This window comes from Canis aureus, chromosome 24, assembly GCF_053574225.1.
Source record: "Canis aureus isolate CA01 chromosome 24, VMU_Caureus_v.1.0, whole genome shotgun sequence".
In the NCBI taxonomy this organism is placed as follows: domain Eukaryota; kingdom Metazoa; phylum Chordata; class Mammalia; order Carnivora; family Canidae; genus Canis; species Canis aureus.
Window position 1 is genome coordinate 3,010,863 of NC_135634.1, and position 21,517 is coordinate 3,032,379.

At 39.6% G+C, this 21,517-nt stretch overlaps 1 protein-coding gene across 1 annotated transcript in view; it reads right to left on the reverse strand.

Annotated features, from left to right (window-relative positions):
• Nucleotides 1–2,179: 2,179 nt before the first annotated feature.
• Nucleotides 2,180–21,517, reverse strand: part of FREM2 (FRAS1 related extracellular matrix 2) — a 166,617-nt gene continuing 147,279 nt past the window's right edge. Inside the window, exons 17-24 of the mRNA XM_077867971.1 lie at nucleotides 16,554–16,746; nucleotides 14,714–14,818; nucleotides 12,765–12,892; nucleotides 12,530–12,664; nucleotides 11,657–11,783; nucleotides 10,638–10,825; nucleotides 10,284–10,430; nucleotides 2,180–8,740 (exon numbers count right to left, since the gene is read on the reverse strand). Of these exons, the coding sequence (XP_077724097.1) occupies nucleotides 8,228–8,740; nucleotides 10,284–10,430; nucleotides 10,638–10,825; nucleotides 11,657–11,783; nucleotides 12,530–12,664; nucleotides 12,765–12,892; nucleotides 14,714–14,818; nucleotides 16,554–16,746 (1,536 nt within the window). The 3' untranslated portion in view covers nucleotides 2,180–8,227. The remainder of the gene's footprint in view (nucleotides 8,741–10,283; nucleotides 10,431–10,637; nucleotides 10,826–11,656; nucleotides 11,784–12,529; nucleotides 12,665–12,764; nucleotides 12,893–14,713; nucleotides 14,819–16,553; nucleotides 16,747–21,517) is intronic.

Here is a 21,517-nt window from a genome sequence, read left to right on the forward strand (position 1 = left end):
ATGCCCCAGACCCCACTGAAATTACTCGAATTGGTTAATCCCCAATCTGTTTATCCTGCCGTGGCTGTTTCTGCCCATGGAAACTAGTGCTTTTGCCCACATTTTCTCTTGTTCCCTCTACCTCAGGACTGACGCTGTGTGCTTCCCTGTGTGTGGCCCCTTGGTGTAATGTGCCAGCTCCCTTTGGGATCTGTGGGTATAACAAACGTTCTTTTCAATGGCGATTGTTTCTTGATCTGTTGGCTTTGTCATATCTGAATAATAATAAAACTTAACTTTAAAAACACCGAATCATGAGCCTGGGGTTCTCATCCCCATAGAGAAAGTACTTTCTCTAATTTATCTACACAGAACAGACACCTGTTGTTGTTTTCTTAAAGATTTATTTATTTGTTTAAGAAAGATGGAGAGAGAGAGAGGGAGGGAGAAAGAGAATGAGGGGAGGGATAGAGGTAGAGGGAGAGAGAGAGAATCTCCAGCAGATTCCATGCTGAGGGAGAAGCCTAATGCGGATCTTGGTCTCATGATCCTGAGATCACGGCCTGAGTCGAAAACAAGAGTCAGATCCTCAACCGACTGAGCCACCCAGGCACCGCAGAGCGGACACCTGTTTTACCATGCATAAAGTGACTCTGAACATAATATACTCTACGTGGGTCATACCCACAGAAAATCGTATGTCTGTAAACTACAAACAAAACTTCTTTGATTCAGGCCCCTGCTTTGGAGGCCTTCTCTGAAGACACTTGGGAATCGCCAATGCCTCTTAACTTAGTGGTGTCTTTAGAATTCAAGCCAAGTGGTGGTGTTCGTGTGCAGGGGGCAGTGGGGCTTCTGTCCTCATCGGAAGGGGCAGAATGTGTCAGGCCACAGCCACTGTATTTTATTTATTTATGAGAGACACAGAGAGAGGCAGAGACACAGGCATGTGTTGTAATGCAGCGTATGTGTTTCAGGTTCATTATCTTCTGAATGGTTTCACCTCTGAGGAAATCCCGGGGAATATTTTTACCTCTTTTTGCATACACCCTTCTCCAGATGTTCTCCCCCTGGTGGGTACCCTGCCTCAACTTCCTTTGAAGATAATCTGTGCCCAATAACCTTCTCTACCACCTTTAACCACTTTGCAATCAATCACACTTAAATTTCGAGGATGAGATCTTAGCATCTTGAAATGCCTTTCAGTCTGCTGGGAGTAGGATTTTCAAAACTTGCTACCAATCTTCCTCTGTGGCAGCTTACTGGCATAGCTGTTGGGTAGGGGGGAATCAGTATTGTGTGGGCTCAGATTAGCCTAACTCTGTCTGCTCCTCCTAGTCAGGTCTACCTTCACTCATTCTGGCTTGGAGAATTTTTCCTTAAAGTGGGTGCCTCTGGGGTGATTGTGAATTTATGGCATGGAGATTTTATCTCCCAGTCAATATCCAGGTGTGGCTGGATCATGAATCTACCCTTCCTTGGTCCCCTGCCCTAACTTCCTGAAGGCGAGGCTTTCTCCTTAGTAGCTGGGAAATTTCCCAGCACACACGCTTTTTCCTTTTCTTCTATAGTGAAGATGGACTGATCTTCTCATTTCTGTGGCTGATCACAGTGTTTCTGCTACAACTGGCCACTTCTTCCCCCAGTGCTCCACTCCTTTTCTTGAGATTATCCTTCAGTAGCTCTAAAAGAGGCTGTCCTTGCATTTCCTTCTGGTATTAAATAGTTGTGGCCACCTATTAAAAATCTGACAATATAAGAAGTCAAATGATAACTCCTTTGTGTAAGTCCCCCAGCAATGGATCTAATTAGTTGATTCTTCCTCATTTGTGCAGCCTGGCAGGGTTTCATACCTGTAGTAAGGCCTAGACACTCTGCTCCCCGGGACAAAGTTACTCACCCAAATATGTAGTTTCTTCTAAGTATACTTTGCCCCTGACAGGCCTCCAGCTGTGCCTACACCTGTTACCACTGGTGAGTAAGCACTGAGATGCTGCAGGTAGATCCTGATGAGGGGCGGCAATATTTGGCCACCAGCAGCAGAGAGGCACTGGGAGCACAGGTCCCATCCTGGAAGCCTGAAGGAGCTTTAGGCTTCAGACCCAGAGCAGAAATAACTGGCATGCATGGCAGACTACATGAATTCTTGGATTTTAGTGTAAACAAAATTTACAGAACGAACCACAATCCCTTGACCATGTTAACACATTTATATTTACATGGGCTTTATTTATATTAAACATGTGATATATTTCGAGAAAACAGTTGTAGTTAGGAAACACAAGTGGCAGCAAGAATTATTTTAGACACGGAGGGAAGACTGAATGCCTCCAAATTATTTGCATAATTGGCTTCTCAGGGATAAGCTTCAATAGCCAGCAAAAATGAAGTACCCTAGCAAATAAACAACAACAACAACAAAAAACCTAGACCCTGTTAGTTTTTGCAGAATTCCCATGGGAAAATCACGAAGGCTATTAAGCTCTGAAAATAATTCCATCACACACAGATATGTCACTCAGTGGCTAGATAAATATAAATTTACTGAGTGTTTTGGAGGGCTTTTGGAGGAAGCAGGCACTTAATGCAATTATAAAACACACAACTCCTTGTACAGGCTGAAGTTTTCTTTTAGAGACAAATGGGCTTAAATAATACCTTGCCAAAAACTTGAATTCCTAAAACCACAGAAAGAGACCCAGCTTTGTCCTTGTAATGTGTCTTTTTGTAATGTGCTCCATTTTGGGCCTTACAGAAATGATTTTTTATTCTTACCAGTAATTGCTTTTCTAGATTTTTCAGTATTTGTATTGTAACGCTCTTTATTACTAATGTTAGCTTTTAAAAACCCACATTTCTCTCTTTTCTTTCTTCTTTTCAAAGTCACAGTACTGATGATTTTTATGTGAAGGGACGATCCAAACATTGGGAAAATAAATATCTGTAGTAGAAATTCACTTAGAATTTTCAAGGAATCGTGTGATCAGTGTAGGCAACATTTGGCTAATAGTGAAAGGAACACTGTGCATTTAATAATTACAATTGAAAACACTTCAATGCTGTTAACATTTTAATAGTTTTTTCGTTTTGCCATTTATTTCATCACAAAGTATTCAATCATACAAAACAACTTCATATACGTGATCTCTGGCCTTTTATTTTTACTCAATTAAACCCTTAAAGGGATTGTGTGTGTGTGTGTGTGTGTGTCTTAAATGTCAGCGTTGAAACTACTGAGAGAAAATCAAAGCACAGATCATCATTACATTATTCAATATGATGCTTTTGATCTTTTGAAGGGAGCTCTTCTTTCTATCATCCAAAAGCCTTAACATTTTATAAAGAAGGGACACTGCACAAATGCTAGGTTTACTTACTAGCTTTCAGATGAATAAGAATGCTAATTACATAGTGGAAATGGCAATGGTTTCAAAACTAAAAGGGAAGCGTTACTGGAAGAATGTAAATCTCAGAGGAAGAAAAAAACCTAGTCAATGAAAGAAAGGAACCAAGTAAGGAAGAAAGGAAGGAAGGAAAATAGAGATGTCATAGCTACAGCAGGGTTTGGTTTTGGTTTTGTTTTTTTCTTCTGGATGTTGTTTTTAATAAAACAATACTGAAAAAAGAAGCATACACAAACAGATATAATGGAAAAGGTAAAACATGTACTTGAAAGATAGGAAAGAAAGCAAAATTGTTTAAAAGTCTGTGAATTTAATATTCTGGTCTGTTTTCCCAAAAAATTAAAATTGGAGGGAGGCTCACATTAGTATAGTTTGTTTCATCAACTTTAGTTCAACAGAGAACCAGTTTTCTTTATTTAAAAGGTTTCTGTATGATCTTTCCAGTGAAAACTGTAGAAAAATATCATGCACTTCTATTTTAAAATCTTATTAAAATCAAAATAACTATCAAAGTTTAGTCTTTCATTCTTAACATCAAAGGATATGGCAACAAGAAGAAATAGTGAAGGAAACTTTGAACCTATGGATAATATTTTCTGAAAATTTTTATGTCATTACTAGGCAACACTGGAATCAATTCTAGGAAAACTCTTATTAAAGAAACGTAGTAATCTTTGAACTAATGTCAAAGAAAAATCCCACGATAGTGTGTTTACACAAATGACCACTCTGTTGACCTTCTTCAAAATCTCCATATGAACCCTTTCAGTTAAACCTGTATGTAGGGTCATCTTTTTCTAGAAATGAGATCTTTGGTTGTTTTTATACACACATGTGCCTGTGTGTGTGTGCGTGTGCGACCGCGCGCCAGATAATAGTAGTATTTATAGTTCTCTGCCAAAGTACTCATTTCTAAGCCATGGGAGTTGGTCTGATTGAACATTTAAGTCCTATTCATCATTTGCCCTACAGTTAGTAAAAACACCTGTTTTCTTCCTTTTGTTATTACTTTCATGCCTAGAAGAAATGAGTCTCAAAGAATCATAGTTCCCTTGTTTTTCAAATGAATACCATTATGTAAATTTCAATTTTGCAAAACACTTGGATCTTTAAAGATTTTTTTTCTTTTTTCCTTTTAAAGGACTAACTTGGTCTCTAAGTCAAAAATAAATATTTTCAAAATCGGAGCAGAAATCCCATTTCCAACTTTAAAAATCTAAATGTCATTAGATTTTTGCTCATCAATTCTGCTATTATTGTTACTTTACTGTTTCTCAATCTAGGACTATTTTAACCCTTAGCACTGATTTGTATGAGGAAAGTCTCTGTGATTTTCATACAAGTCTATTTCCATTTTTAAAGTCGACCCTGGGGTTGGTACCCTGGAAAAGACTTAGAGGTATGATGACTTAATAAAGAAGTTGTTTGAGGCTTACAGAACTAAATCCCTTCATATTGAGCCTAGAGTTGGTCCTTCATATAACAAATGCTATGCAGTAGCGTGGTAGAGGAATTCTAGTTGACAGTGTGGATGCTCGCGGGAGAATGCACTTCAGGAGGCGTTGGGGATGTTAATGGACGGGAACAAGAATTGATGTGCCATATCCTATTCTTGGAATAAAGTGGGCCTGTCCTCCATTAAGAGGAAAAGAATATGCAGGGCTACCCACATCCCTGTAATGGATTCTCTCTGTGTAGATTTGTGAAGGGCAATTCCATTAAGTTATTGATCTGAAATATTTTGCATTACAACTATGATCAGAATGATCCATAGCATGTGGGGTTCTTTTAGATGAAAAACAGCAGACTCCACTGTCGGTGCTCTGGAGAGATTTTTAAGTTGTGGTTCACAAACATGCCTGACTTGTTCTTGGTCCAGGGGAAAACGCAATGCAAATCTTGATTCCTGTAGTCTAAAGGAAGAACTACATTTGATTATAACCTGCCAGAAGACCAGGGAGGATATCTTGGCTTCTGTTTAATCTCTCCAAGTGGCTAATCCTAGGTGAGCATTTAGTAAGTGTTAACAGAGAGAATGAATTGTAATAAATAAAACCATCATTACAACGTAATGATGTATTGTAAAGCTTATAGTTCACGTGCTAGGAGAGCTCCTAAGGCTTCATATATATTTTTGTGCTTGGGGTTTCCTATGCAGTACAATTTCAATTATATAGTTTAAATTAAGGTCAGAAGCTACTGAGTATCTAAGGAGTGATTATAGCTTACATCCTGTTGTCTATAGGAAGTTATTTTATGTAATTGTTTTGATAATACCAGCATAATTCTCTAAAAACAAAATACTGGAAAAAGGGTCTGTTTTATTGAACAATAAAGCATTTTTGCCTGATTCTCTTTTCCACTAGAAACGGTATTTTTATGATTAATGTATATAAAATCACACATTAAGTAAATAGATATAAAGAAAATGATGCCGAAATCTAAGCATTTTATACTCAAGAAAGCTGTATCTGCCTATTTCCCACAGACCACAGACTGTTTTCAAGGGGAGGAAGGAAAGGAAGAAGAGAGAAAGGAGAGAAAGTGAAGGAATAGGCAGAGAGGAAGAAACTTTTCTTTGTTAAGTAAAGATAGACAGGTCCTGTATTTTGTAAGCCCTCCAATTCATATATGGCAGTCTCATTAGAAAAACTAATTGTATTGTGAAATCTGGTATCAAACCAGCGTGGCCCAAAGGCTCAAAACAGACTTGTGGTGATGTTGCTTCAGTGATTAGTATATTCAGTGATAGAGCGGCTCACGATTGCACGAGAGTCAGGCTCTGAAGCAGCCTACTGCTTCCCAGCTACTAAAGGAACACAAAGTCGACTGAGAGGACTTGCTCTACCAGTCTTAGTGAATTGAACCCAGTGCTAAGCCGTGAAAAGGCTTTTCGAAGCTTTTGAACGCTATTTGAAGCTGTTTAACTCATGCTCATTCCTATACAAGTTATGAGGTGACTAAAGTAGCTAAGCATGTACCAGAAGGCAAAGCAAAAGAAAAGGGGATAATTATGGAAGCATTCATGTTTATTCGACAAATGAACTCCTGGGCGATACAGTCCCTTTGGGGGACTTTTGAGTTATAGGTGGTATCTATAAATCCCCAATGGAAGGAGACTCTAGTCTACCATATTCTTTGAAAGACTTTGAATGTGAAGTGCAGAGCTGCCCAAAAGAAGAGAGGTATTAGATACTTCTCATCCGTCTCTCAGCACCAGTGTAGATTCCTTTTTTCAGTAAAGAGATGGATGGGGCTCACGGACACCAGATAAGATCCATCCCACGAGGATGTCCAGTGTGGCCAGGCTATGGAAGCAAGTGAAGAGATTCTAGGCAACACTGGAGGATTGGTTAGCCCCTAGGTACAGTTCTTTTTCTCCTGACTTTATTTTTGCTTGAAATACATTTACTAGCTTTTGGAAGATTGGTCATTGGACAGCTGACATTTTCCTTCCCTTTCCAACTGAAATTTTTGCCATTTGGTGAGAGTACATATTTTTTTTCAGAAAGGCGATGGGAGCCTTGCCAAGCAAGCTCACTAAGTTTCTTGGTTTTTAACACCGTAAGCAGTGTTACACATTATATTTCCAGATACCGAGAGGGACCTTGCAGTACCAGCTCACTGAACTGGAGATGTCAGAGAATGCTGCTCTCCTCCCAGATCAAAGAAGATGGCATCTCCAAGGCCATCTCTGGAATGACAGTTGCAAAGATTCCCATTTTTAGACCAGATGTTGATTAGAAAGTTAATAAAATGTCCTGTGGCCAATCTAAGTTCTGGACGTGGTTGTGTGATTATACCACTCTGAGGGTTAGCTTCATGTATCATCTGTCAGAATGTCTTTTATTCAATAAAGTATGTAGAAGAGGCATTTGGTCAAACATATTATATTAATAAATACCACTTTCTCCCTCCACCACCCATAATGAGATTTCTCATTATCATTTATGGGTTCAATACTGCAAATATCTAGGCTCAGTTCTTAGAGAACATTGTCTTATAAATGTGAATCTAAGTCTATAGCATTTCTTCATCATCAAAACTCCACCAACCCTCTCACTTCCCACAAATGTTGAGCACCAATAAGGTATACTATATCATGCAAGAGCTTGACTACAGGAGAGTCTTTCTTTGACAATCTCTTCCAGCCTTAACATATTCTTTGGTTTAAAGTTAAATAAGCAAATAAAACAAGGAGGCTCTGACGAGGATGAAAAACAATTCAAATCCAAGCTAGTGAGTTACTTCCCCTCTATCTTTCCTTCCATTCCCTTCCACGTAGTATAAAAGCTGAATTATGGGTTGAGCCACCCCTGGTCATAATTCTATGCTGTTTTCGCCCATGAGAAAACTTGTCCTAATAAATGGTGTGTTTATTATTCTTGCAGACTACTCATTAATACCTTTCTAGGAAGAAACTGTTATACAATGAATAAACAATGTGGTAATTGCACCTTTAAGATTCGTACTCATATAGCAACAATAGACTTATCTTAAACTTCTGAGAGAGTCTGCAGCACCTTTGAGTAGATTTGTCTCCACTGTGTAGAGAAAATGTCTAAAATGAGAAGTCCATTCCTGGCAGTCCATCTATGGCTCTGTGTCCCTGTGTCTGCCACCTTCTGGGCCAGAGGAAAGCTGTGGTCTGTGGTCTGCATTTGTTTCTTTGATGCATGAAAGAGTAGACACAATTCAAATCCAAGGTTATTCATCAGTACAGTCAGGTCTTCTGAGTAGCTTTGAAACGGAAGCCCCCAGTTCTCTGCTGTTTCCAGAAGCATTTGGGTTTCTACTGTTTTTCTGAGGCACTTGGGGAGGAGGCTGAGTACCACCTGTGGTCATCAAACCTCTGAGCTGTCACAGTGGTGGCTCTGCGGAGGCATCATGGGCTTGCTGCTGCCTGAGCACTTTAGAGCATCCTTTCTCCTGGCGCCCTTCTTGCTCTTGCACATCATCACTGTGATGGCAGCAAGGCAGAGGGTTAGCAATCCCACCGCGATGCAGCCAACGACTGTGACCAGGCTGACCTCAGAGCTGGGACGGTTGAGCTCCCGGGGGAGGACGCCATCAGGAGGAACTCGGCCTTGGGGGATCAGCTTCCGGCTGCTGCGGTCCAGGGCAATGTGCTGGATGTTTGTTCCCCGGTTGTTCTCAGCACCTATTTGCCAGGCCAGTGGGGGTGGGCTCCTGATCTCCCTCTTCTTCCGGCCCTTGCTAGTTGCCTGGGGCTTCCCTGGTCTCACTAAGGAGTGGTGCTGGTGCTCAGTGCTTCTTTTGCCAATGCCTCGATTGGCGTTGTCTTTTGATCTTACTGTGTAGACCGTGTGTATGTACCATTCTCGGCCCAGAGCGACCTAGAAAACACAACTCTATTTGTTAGAAAATTAAGTATCATGCCAACCTCATTCATGACTACTGCAAGAGAAACGAATGGCAGAGACCATAACATAATTTATTCAGTCTACAGAATTGATATACTTAATGTTTCTGCATGTGTAGTATGTGCAAGGCTTTGTGTAAAGCACTCTGAAATATTTTACGTGGCTCTTGAGGAAGTGTGTGCCAGTAAATACTTGAAATCTGTGACTTGTAGCCATTGAATGTCAGCACTGTAAAGAACTTTAAATATCACCCGGTTTGGGGTGCCTGGGTGGCTCAGCGGTTGTCTGTCTTCAGCTCAGGTTGTGATCCTAGGGTCCTGGGATCAAGTCCCACAACGGGCTCCCCACAGGGAGCCTGCTTCTCCCTCTGTCTATGTCACTACCTCTCTCTCTGTGTCTCTCATAAATAAATGAACAAAATCATAAATAAATAAATAAATAAATAAATAAATAAATAAATAAACAAACAATCACAGGGCTTAACTTATTAATCTAAAAATGGGTAAATAAGAATGTCTAGCAGTTAACTAACTTGCCAATATCACTCAACTAAGTTAGTGGTATCGCTTCTCGGCCTTTTGGTTAAGATCAAGTGAACTAAGTTAGTGGCAGAGGAAGGACTAGAACTCAAAACTCCTGACCCATGGACTCTCTCCCAGTACATCTGGCTGCATATTTACACATAAGAGGAGGTCAGTTTTTCTGCTTTTTCAGGGCCTGTGAAAAGAAGGGATTGTCTGATGGCTCTCTGAAGCCGTCAGGATTTAGAAGGGGTCTAATGCATTCAGAGTTAACAGTGAAAACAATTTTCAAAAGTTATTCAAAATAACAAATATACTTCCTTAAGATTCTTTCTGTAGTTTGAATAAAGATAACATGTTTGGCAGCCATCCGCCTGCCTGGACAATTTTCAGTAAATTTCCTAAAAGGTGTACTTGCTTCCCCATTCACAATGGGAACACATCTCGCAATGTGTTTGTCCGGAACACAAACACATCTCGGAATGTATTTGTCTCATTTGCCCGCTCAGTCTTATGGTCACCTGTGCCTCTTTCTACTGTCTATTGCTGGGTTAGGATATTCTTAGTTTATAAAACTTTTGAGGGTGGGGATTTACGAGTTGTGCACACTGGTTTTTCTGAATCCAGCAGTTGATACAAGATCACTCTAAGATGATCATGACAAGTCAACAGGAAGGAACCTTTGGGAATAAGAAAAGCAGAATTTCCAAACATCGGACTTCGATTTACATTCTGGGCTGAATAAGGGTCTTCACTACACATAGACTTAAAATAATGCACTAATGAAAATAATAACAGCTAGAGTTCAGAGAATGCTCACCCCACGCCTACTCTGGTATGGGGTGTGGTTTACCTACATTATCTTATTCGATGTTACTGTTACTTATGCAATATTACTATCACTGCCATTTAGTATAAGACACTTGGATCATCTCAACATTAAGTAATTTGCGTGTGTTCACAGAGCTGTTTTAAGTGGCTTACTACTGGCCCACCTGAAAGAGTGGCATGGAGTCGACTTTAAATCCATCAGATCCAGGCTGATTCACTAAGAGAATAGCTTCAGGATCATCCATTGCTAGTTTGGCATTAAACAGGACATTTCCAAAACTGGTGGCTTGTGTCTCTGGTTGAGCTTTGTCCTTAAAGGAATAAGGAAAATGAGGAGTGCTGTAGATCATACCAACTTTTGCAAGTACAGAATGTTTTCTTTAGTTTTGTGCGAGTACAGATTACCTTAAAATGTCACCATTTACTTTCATTTGAAAAGACGCTATTGTTTTTGAGTATCAGACGCACATTTAACTTCGAGCATCTATCTTGTTCATTGTTTGGGTCAAAGCACTTACCACAATTTTAAATCTATATAAGAGTGAAGGAGAGTCGGCTAAGCAGCCATATTCTGCATTTGTGGGATTATATTTGGGAACATAGCCATCAGCTCCAGTGCACAAGAACACCTTCTCAATGCTGCAGTAAAAGGAGTCACCCAGATTCTGGACAGGATCTACCATGACACGACCATAGATTATATCACCTGGAACAGAGATGTGAAAATGTCACTTCTGTCCACGTGGCACTGCAAACAATTTGTGACAATAATGCCACTAGAGAGCACTCCCTTCTTTTCCTCCTCTGGCATCAAGTGTTGAAAGACCTTTAGGATCTCACTCACTCCCAGGCCTCAGATTCTGAGACCACTTTGGGGACCGGCCACAAGTGACTGAAGATTTATTGACCCTTGAATGCTCGGTCAGTAGTGGAAATAATCTCAAGGCTTGGCCTATAATTTAATATTCATGATTGTACTGTGGTTAAAGTCAGCTTCATATAAATAAATAATTTATGCAGAATGCAGACTAATAAAGTCTATAAAAAAGAAAAGAGTGATAAAAAGCTGAGTTGGCTTTATTTGATTTTGAAAGAGAGCTTATGGAAATTCCCTAGTAGTCAATCATGTATTTCACAGCTATTACTATGTGTGTTAGGTGTTTTGCCAGGTGCCAGGAATGAGCCACTGGACCAGACAGATCTAACCCTTGCCCATGAGGCATTTACAATCTCAAATATCTGTAGTATTTGCATCTATGCACCTTGAAAGAAGGGTCAAGAACAAAACCTATATTTGTTCCAAAAGTCACTTAAGTAAGGGAAATAGAGATTAACTTCCCCAGAAGAAAAAACATCCAGTCACATATATCCAATTTCAGTGGCCTTATGCTATCCTGGCCAAAGTGGTAAAGATCCAGTTATCTTCACAAAACCATCCCATCACGTTATAATTTCCCCTCTCAAACATGATCCCAATAAAGCAAAGAACAACAGATGCAGTGGCAAACAGCAGGTGTCGCATTTATGAAATGGATACCTTCTGTGAAGGCAACATCACTCTCTTGCCCAAATCCCATGGATCCGTCAGACAACCAGAGACTCTTCTTGGACAGGAGGTACATTTGTGTGTTCAAGCTAAACTCAGCCGCCACTGGATCACTGACCTAAAACCGAGTGTGAAAGTCCTTTGAGATGTTGTCAATTGTTCTGGGGGTGCACACAGACATTATTCACAGACACACACATTCGATGACATGTAGAACACTGAAGACTGCACTGCAATTGTCACATTCAAAAAGAAAAAACTAATGTAGGGAATTGTAACATGGGCTTTGAAATTCTTGAGAAAGTAAAACTGGCGAGTTGAAATTTTTTTACTCCGACTAAACAGCATTACTCCAGTTCTTTTCCATTGGTTTAATGGGGTTTGTAAGGGACTTGTACATGTCCTGGTCAGGCAAAAGCCAACACCTAAGATAAGTCCTTGGACACAAAGTGCCATCACATTTCTTTTAATCCATAATGGCAATTAGGCACTTTGAGATGGCATGAATGACAGGACATTTATTTCCTTGAAGATCAAGAACAAGACAAAGAAGGTACAGAAGAACTCTGGGGAGAGTCCTCAAATCTCCAAGGTGGCAAACTCCAGAAGGAGACAAGATCTTGGGAGAAAAAAAAATAACCCTTGTGTCCTCTTCAACTACGGATTTTATATCCTGGACCAACAACAAAGGGCAGTTCTTTCCTGCTTCCTTCTTCTCTTGCTTCCTTCCTATCTGCTTTCCTTTTTTCTCAGCATGCAAGAAGTCAAGTCACTATCTGAATTTTATTTATTTTTTTACTGATAAAAGTAAGCCACGACCTCTTAAAGCAAGATTTCACGGGAAGGTAACTCCAAGAGACGCACCTGCTGGAATCGTATGTCGAGGTCAAAGGTGATGGGCTCTCTGGGGCTGCAGGTGACTGGCAGGTGGTACTCCTGATGCGATGGAGCAGTGCAAGGTAGCAGTTTCACGGTGTAGGTCCCCGAATAGTCACGTACCTTCAAGGAGAAGGGAGAACATTCATTTTTCATGTAAGGATCTGAGGTATGATCAAAGGCAACAGAAAAGGAAAATTAAGTAAGAGCCTGAGTTACTTACTGCAAAGTCAGACACAAAGCTCCACTGCTGCACTGGCTGGTTATAGGTTGGTTCACTCCTGATGAGGCGCAAGGAGAAGGTCAGGCCCGGGTGATCAGCTGACATGATCATTGAGCTTGTAAAGGATGCTAGAAAATGCCAACAATAAGGTGTATAAAATAAATAAATACGGTAGAATGGTTGTAAGAGCGCATAAGAGTTTAGAGTTTTCCAAGTACCTTATCATATATCGTTTGCATTTATTCTTTTTTTTTTAAAAGATTTTATTTATTTAATCATGAGAGACACACACACAGAGAGGCAGAGACACAGGCAGAGGGAGAAGCAGGCTCCATGCAGGGAGCCCGACATGGGACTCGATCCCAGGTCTCTAGGATCACTCCCTGGGCCGAAGGCAGGCACTCAACCACTGAGCCACCCAGGCATCCTGTTTGCATTTATTCTTAATACTAAGCCTTCAGAAACAGAGTGTTGGTGTAATTATCCCCATTTTGTTCCCAGAGAATATGGACTGAAGCTGATTATAGTGACTCTCCCAAGATCACACAGCTAGGATAGGATATGTGCCTTCTGATTCCTAATTCAGGGCTTTATCCACTCTATGATTCTGTCAAAAGGGAATTGTGTAGAAATGCTCAAAGAGTTCAGGGCTACTTTCCAGGGAGGCACAGCAGAGCCATAAAAGCTGATGTGAATGTATTTATTGTGTGCCAGAGCTATGAGTTGAGCTTTAATCTCTCAGCCTCCACATAGCTGGGCAAACCCAATTTCTGAGTGGAATCTAACTTTAATTAGATTGCCTGCAACGGTGTCTAAATAAGGATTCAGTTTGCCAGAAAGGTAGGCATGTGGGAGGGACCTGTAAAGACCAAGAAATCCTTTTCCAAGGCTGTCAATTAGAGTAAAGCAAAATGATTCTTGAGTCTGTATTGTCATTCAGTTTCAGAAAAATACAACGAAACCTCTTTCTCTTCTGATTTTTCAGCCCTATTCCCTCCTTTGTTTGGAGCTCAGAATCAGAAAAACGAAGGCCGTAGAAGACAGTGAGTGAACTATTTTTCCCCGTCCATCTGACAATAGTTGGCAAACAGGCAAAATATGCAAAACTAAGTTGGTGATATGGAGAGTCAAATAAAACATTTCTAATGAAATGTCCTTTATAGTCCAAAAAAAGCCTGGACATTGGACTTTAGTGGCTGCCTCCTTGCTGGTATTCAAAGCTCAGTGTGCCACAGTTAGTAAAATGACATAGCCAATCTTTATTGAAGATAATTAGTTCACATGTCTGAAATTTAAGTGTTGCAGTGAAGTGCCACTTCCAGCTCTATTATAAAGGTTTCTCACAGTGTCTAGAAAAGAGTTATGAACAGAGAAGTCCTTGCTGAACAAATAACCTAACTTCAACTTTTTATACAATAAAATTGAAATAGAGGAGGAGATTATGGTTGCTAATGCTCTTTATCCAAGGAAAACTCCACTTGAACCAAATGCAGTAGAGTTTTCTTTTAAATTTGCTTTCATCATTTTGTATTTTCTCTCAAAGTCTACATCGATGACAATGGTTTTGTAGCTTCGGAAATGTAGCTGAGCAATCATCAAGCCCTCCTGTAGAGAAGTCACATTGACAGTTCATTTGAAATTAAAGGTTTCTTTTTTTGTCTTAAGATTTTATTTATTTATTCATAAGAGACACAGAGAGAAAGGCAGAGACACAGGCAGAGGGAGAAGCAGGCTCCATGCAGGGAGCCCGATGCGGGACTTGATCCTAGGACCCCGGGATCATGCCCTGAGCCAAAGGCAGATGCTCAACCACTGAGCCACCCAAGTACCCCAAAATGAAGGGTTTCAAAGCTCACTGGGAGGCATGTTGAAACACGCACACATGTGGATATGGAAAAATCTGTGTCCTGTTGTATAGGGAGTGGCTCCTGGTGGATAGCAGGGCTTACCGGGGTGAGACAGCACAAACAATCCATGGAACTGAGCCTCTGTCTTGAAGTTCACAACCAAGCGCCCCTCTTCACCAATGCGCATGCTAGTCGGGTAGAGAGAACCTACATGGGGATAGTGCATAAGAATGGAAATACTGGTAACCAGGGACTCCTTATGTGCAGGATTTCTTCCAAGTTTGACTTCAGATATGTCTCATCTTTAAGTGTTCTAGCCAAAGGGTGTTATCCGAAGAATTCTGAGTGAGAAGTGAAGCAGACGTGTTCTGTTTCTTTGTTTTGCTTTGCTTTCTAACAAGAAAAGGTGTCAAGAAGGGAGGCAAAATAGAATCAGGTAACATGAGTGACATCAATATGAAATATACAGATTGATTACAGGAGTCCAAGATTTTTTTTCCCCTTTTAAAAGCTTTAGTCTACATAAATGAAGCCAGAAATTGAGACACAATAAAACTATCAAATTTTGAAGATTTGGGGACATGGAAGTGTGTCTCTGTTCTCCAGAAGTATTCCAAATTCTATAGGCTTAATAAAAACCCTGGAGCTTTCCCAAGACATCAGCCGTTTGACCAAAGTCAGTTCCAGATATAAGAAAGAAACATGAGCTCCTTATGTAGAACAGGAGAACCACAGCATGGATCCATGTTAAAGTTTCCTTAAATATACATTTTCTAAGGCAAGATAGGGAATTAAAACATTGAAATATAAAATAATCTGGAATAATCACCCAGGGTGATCATATTACCTTTCACATAGTTTCAGGGCAATTTTAATCTGTTTAATAGCAATTTTTTTGAGATTTTAGTTATTTAGTTGGAGAGAGAGAGAGAGAGAGAGCAAGCATGAGAGAGGCTGAGCAAGGGAAAGGCAGAAGGAGAGGGAAAAGGAGAGGCAGACAACCGCTGAGCAGGGAGCCCAATGCAGAGCTCAATCCCAAGACTACGAGTCATGATCTGAGCTGAAGGCAGATGCCTAACCAGCTGAGGCGTTTGGGTGCCCCTAAGACAGCAAATTTTGATGCAGTGTCACTAGTATTGTCTCTCTGGCTCCTAGAAAATAATGCAGACATGATGCTCAGATAGGCATGGAGCCAGAACAGTAGCAGGTGCCTGAAAAGAAACTGCACTCATTCTACAGATAGATAATTAGCTTTATGTTTCTGGACTTTGAATTATAATTCTGACACAGAGATTGAAATGAATTTTGGCAGATGATGATGGGCTCAGCAGTTAGTTGTACTTACACCACTCTTCCAAGATATTCAGCTAAAATATCACAGAATAATAGAATTTTAAAATAAAAAAAATTAGAAGCCTGGCCTACCTTTGAGAAGAATCTGAGTGCCACGAAGGTTAAGCAGTATATGTTTAAGATCACAAAGCTAGTTAGCTGTGCAAGCCAGAACTAGAATCCAGGATGTATCTCATTTTCAGAAACAAAATAGCACAAATTTTTCTCTTGGGTTCATTTCTTATTTTCAGTTGGAACTTCCTCTACACATTTTCTAGAATCTAGGAAACCCATAGACTGTGTTGTGTAATGCATAAATGATCAATCACCTTACAATGGACTATAAGGGCTAAATATCCATGAAATGTATACAGTATACTGCAGTCACATACTATGCGGAATTCGAGGCACTGATATGATTTTGCTTTTCCGTGGCAAAATGAAAAACAATCTTACCTATTGAATATAAAAATAAAATATATTAAAAGTCGCTTCTATTATTCTTAGCTACGGTAAAACAAAAACAAAAACAAAAACAAAAACAAAAACAAACAGACCCTAAGTAAGTCAGCTAGGATAGGAAAACTAGTCTTCCAAATTACTAACCCACCTTGGAGCTCGGCTTCTGGTGGGCTGCCGATGCCCTCATTCCACAAGATGGCAGTGTCATACACGAAAGTCAGGCGGAGCTCCGACTTCAAGTCAAAATGCTGCCAGCCCCCTACGCCAACGGGGGAATGGAACACATACGAAACATACAGAGGCACCCGAAGGGTCACATAGGACTGCACCAGATTCAGGACCTAAAGCGATAAAACGATACCGGTCAGCAGGATTCGGGGTTAACTAGCTTTGCAGAAGCCTTTTTCTCCTTTCACTCAATGAGACATTTTGAGTGGCCACTGAGGAAAGGAAGCGACAGCATTTATACTCTTGCCCCCTGACAATCTTAGAACAATGAACTAGTTGTTATCACACGGTCTTCCTCTGCAACACAGGATATGCGGTCGAAATCTTGAAAGTAAATTGCATTATTTGGGGTATATTACACCTATGCAGTCCTTTTTGTTTCATAACAGCTTTATTAAGATATAATTCACACACCGTATAATTCACCGATTAAAGTAGACAGGACAACAGTATTTAACGTATTCGGCTTAGGTGGGGGGATGCAAATTCCACCCACAATCAATCTTAGGACACTTTCGTCACCTCCAAAGGGAATCCCAAACCTATTAGGAGTCATTCCCTCCTCCTCCTCCTGGACCCTGGCAGCCACTAGCCTCTTTTCTGTCTCTTTGTATTTGCCGGTTCTGGACATTCCATTTACATGAGTCCTACAATTTGTAGTCTTTTGTGACAGGCTTTTTTTTTTTTTTTTTAACTTATGTTTTCAAGGTGCATCCATGCTGCTGCACATTTCAATACTTTTATTTCTGAATAGCATTCCTTTGCATGCATATGCTGCACATATTTATCTGTTCATTCGTTGATGGACAGTTGGATTATTTCCTGTTTTGAGCTGTTATGAAATAACACTGCTATAAGGCACTTTTAAATTATTATATAAAGAAGACAGGAGAGATTTAGAAGCAGACATGTTTAGTAATGACATGTAATACTTCATATGTCCCCAAAATAATTAGTTGAAATGAAGTGTCTCGTTCTGAATTTTATACTTTCCCTTTTCAGGTATTTAGCAGGTGAGTTAGGAGTAGTGGAGGATAAACTAATATTTATTTATTGAGCCTCTAAGTTCACAATAAAAGCTATTTAATATTTTTAATTTTGATATTTTTATTCTCCCCCATAATTATATTTATATGTATGTGTGGATACCTGGAAGGTTGGATGGCTGGGGGATGGATGGATGGATGGGTGGATGGATAGATGGATAAATGATGCACAGAAAAGCAGAGAGAGGAAAATTAGGGTTCAAAGAAGCAAAACAAATTTCCCATAGAATTCTTTAAGTCTCCTGAACGGCCCTGCCAGTATTAGAACCCAGCCTCTGGCCTGTGTTTTTCTATTCTGTCACACCTCATCACATTCCAAACAAAGCTGAGGGCAGTCCTGGGATCACCTAACCAACCTTATCATACTTAATTCTCAAAATAGCTGGGCAAATATAGCTATCTTCTTCTACACAAGAGGTGATGGACCTCAGTCAGATCATACCCTTTAGACGTTCCAGCTGGGCTTTCTGATACCATTCTAATTCTATTTCCACACTGAGCTGGTAAAAGAGATCACATACATTTGTTAGTGAATAATATAAACCATGATAACAATTTATCGCTTTGTCAGAGAGTAAAAAATAAACTTGTTAAATTACAAAAAAATGATGACCTGAATTGCCAACAAAAATACATAGAAAGAAAACCATCATCTGGGACACCTGGGTGGCTCAGTGATTGAGCGTCTGCCTCTGGCTCAGGACATGATCCCAGGGTCCTGGGATTGAGCCCCCCCGTATCGGGCTCCCTGCAGGGAGCCTGCTTCTCCCTCTGCCTGTGTCTCTGCCTCTCTCTATGTGTCTCTCATGAATAAATAAGTAAAATCTTTTTAAAAAAGAGAAAAAAAGAGAAAAACCTTCATCCAAGCAAATTATTTGACTCTTAGCTGTGTAGCATCCAGCACTCCCCATCATCCTCTAATCCAGCCAGTAGAAGAGTGGCTTAGCAACCAAAGTACTTTGAGATATTTATTAGTTAACAGTCAATATTACTGCAGTCAGTGAGAACTTGATCTTGTAGTGCAATTTTAACACTCAGTGTAAAGAAGAGTGATTAAGTCAATGTATATCCCACTGGAAATTAATGTTTCATCCTATGATTTTAATAAACCATCGTCTTTAAAAAATTAGGCTTTAGGAATGAGTTTCCAATTAAACTTTCTAGTATAATTTTTGCCAACATTATACTTTATCAAATGTTACTGAGTGTGCTCTTTTGGAGAAAACTATAAATACTCACTTCCTATGAATAATTTACATGGCGCAAAGCTCCCTGACCAATTTTTATTTTCTTTCATTTGATTCTTGTGATAACCTGGAGTTTGACCATCTCTGGACATGGAATCAGCATCTTGTTGCATTTTCTTCTTCACCATGGCCAGGCCTTCTTTGTCTGCTTGGAATTTCTGTCTAGAGTAATTGGTACCAATGGAACAATGTCAATTATCTAGATCCCCTACCTGTTCATTCTTGTAAAACTGAAGAACGCAATGCCGTCAATCTAACTTCTGGACATCATCTTAATGAGGACTTAATTTTCTTTCAGGCTGCATCACAGGGATTTTTAAAGTATTTGTCTATACTAAAAGAAATAGATGTTAAATCTGGTATACTGCTCTCAAAGCAACTGTGACATGACAAAGGAGTTTACATGTCCTTATAGATGCTTGAAGTTTCTTCAACAAAACCAAATGATACTTCAAATTCCATGTTTAAAGGAAAAGTAGTGATGCCTGGCTGGCTCAGCGGTTGAGTGTCTGCTTTCAGCTCAGGGTGTCACCCAGGTCCGGGGATTGAGTCTCATATCATGCTTCACGCAGGGAGCCTGCTTCACCCTCTGCCTCTGTCTCTGTCTCTGCCTCTCTTTCCATATCTCTCATGAATAAGTAAATAAAATCTTTAAAAAAATAATTAAAGGAAAAGTATAAGATACAACTTTTCTAGAAAAGGTCACTGATATAAATTTCTAGTACTGCTGCTGCTGCTACTAAGTGGCTAATAATGGGCGCCAGTATATATTTGGAGAGTATTGCCAGCTGAAGAGACCAAAGAAATTCTGCTGGGCTGTGTCAGGTGGGGAGGACATGGGAAGAAAAGGAAGGAAAATAAATATGCTAAATTAGAAATTATACATAGAATGTCACCTAAGGTGGGCACTGGTGTTGAGTTAAATCACACTAGATTGAATTCTTCACTCATTCGGGCATCCAGTTTAAGCTACCCAAATTACATACTTCAGCTTTATTGAAGTAGGCAGTATATATACACACTGTTTCTTACAGAAATTGGCAGTATATACATGTACTAGTAAAAACTATCTATATTTACTTTGCTTCTCTGTAACTTTCATTTGAGCAAGGTTGTATTCTACATGTGTTGAACTTCAGCCTGTGAAGAACTCAATTGGCTTGCCCAAGATTATTCAGTACAATCAGTGTTAACACCAATTATCTAGACCAGCACTACTCAACAAAAATACAATGTGAACCACACATGTAATTTAAAATTTTCTGGTAGCCAGACTTCAAAAAGTAAAGAGAAACATGTGAAAACTGATTTTAAGAATAGTTTACTTAATCCAATATGTTAAACATATTACATTTTAATATGCAATAAATATAAAATAATTTTTGAGATTTTTTTTGCTACTCTTTGAAATCCAGTATGTATTTTACATGAACAACACAGCTCAATTTTGAATGCTCTGTAGCCACACATGGCTAGTGATTACCATATTGGGCAGCACTGATTAGACTCTTCTAACCAAGGTCTTTTATTAGACCATGCAGGCTGGAAAACAATGATTATTTTAAAATACTTTATAATCCAGTATCTACCCACCTTTATGTGGGATATGTGGTTTGTGCTCACTTCAAAGGTTGCAAATTGAACTAGAGCTGTTAGAATATTATCTGAGGGCTACCAGTGGTGTGGATTTCCCACTGGTTGAAATTTCTTTCTGTTGTTCCTTTTGTTTCCAGAAATGTATCTATGTCATCAAGATGGTGGTGTTTGTGACTGTGTAAAGATGCTCATAAATCTCAATAGCTTGCAGTAAAGCATGTCCTTAGCCAAGGGATTAGCAATACTAGAAGTCTACACATCAAGGAACACTTGGAAGAAATAAACATTGGCTTCTGGCCAATTACAAGCCTTTCTGAAGGTCAGTGGGCTCAGGATGCCCAAAGGACACCCTGAAATGAGGTAGGGTCAATATTGATCCACAAATTCTATGGTATTAAGGACAACTCTATGGCATATTTGTGATAATAGAAATTATCTAAATGACCAACAACAGAAGAATGGCTAAATGAGTTATGATGACCCACAAGGTAAAATATTATGTAGCCATCAAAAGTCATGTATCTAAAGAATTTTCCTTGTCATAAGAAAATGCTCACAATGTTAAGTTAAAAAGCAGTATACAAGATGGCACAAATAACATTACACTGCTGCTATTAAAAATGTGTATGTACGTTGGAAAGCATTAGAAAATCTGTCTGTGCACAATGATAATGGAATAATAAGGTTTGTTTTTACTTGTTTTTAGTTCCCCAGCTTTCCGTGATGCTATCACTACTCTCACTTAAAAAACAAAGAAACTACATTATTAAAAAACAATTTACAAAGTTGACAAACTGAGAAGCAACATGCTCCAGGAAAGTCACACATTCTGGATTCTTCTTGCTATTTCTTGTAAAGTGATTTAGAGTGACGTACATGTGAAAAACACTAAATTCAAGGACTAAGCATAAAATAATGGGATGGAAAAAGATGACTTCTAAAGCATATCCTTGCCCCAAAGTACCATGTTTCTAAGTCAAACACACAGTAACAAG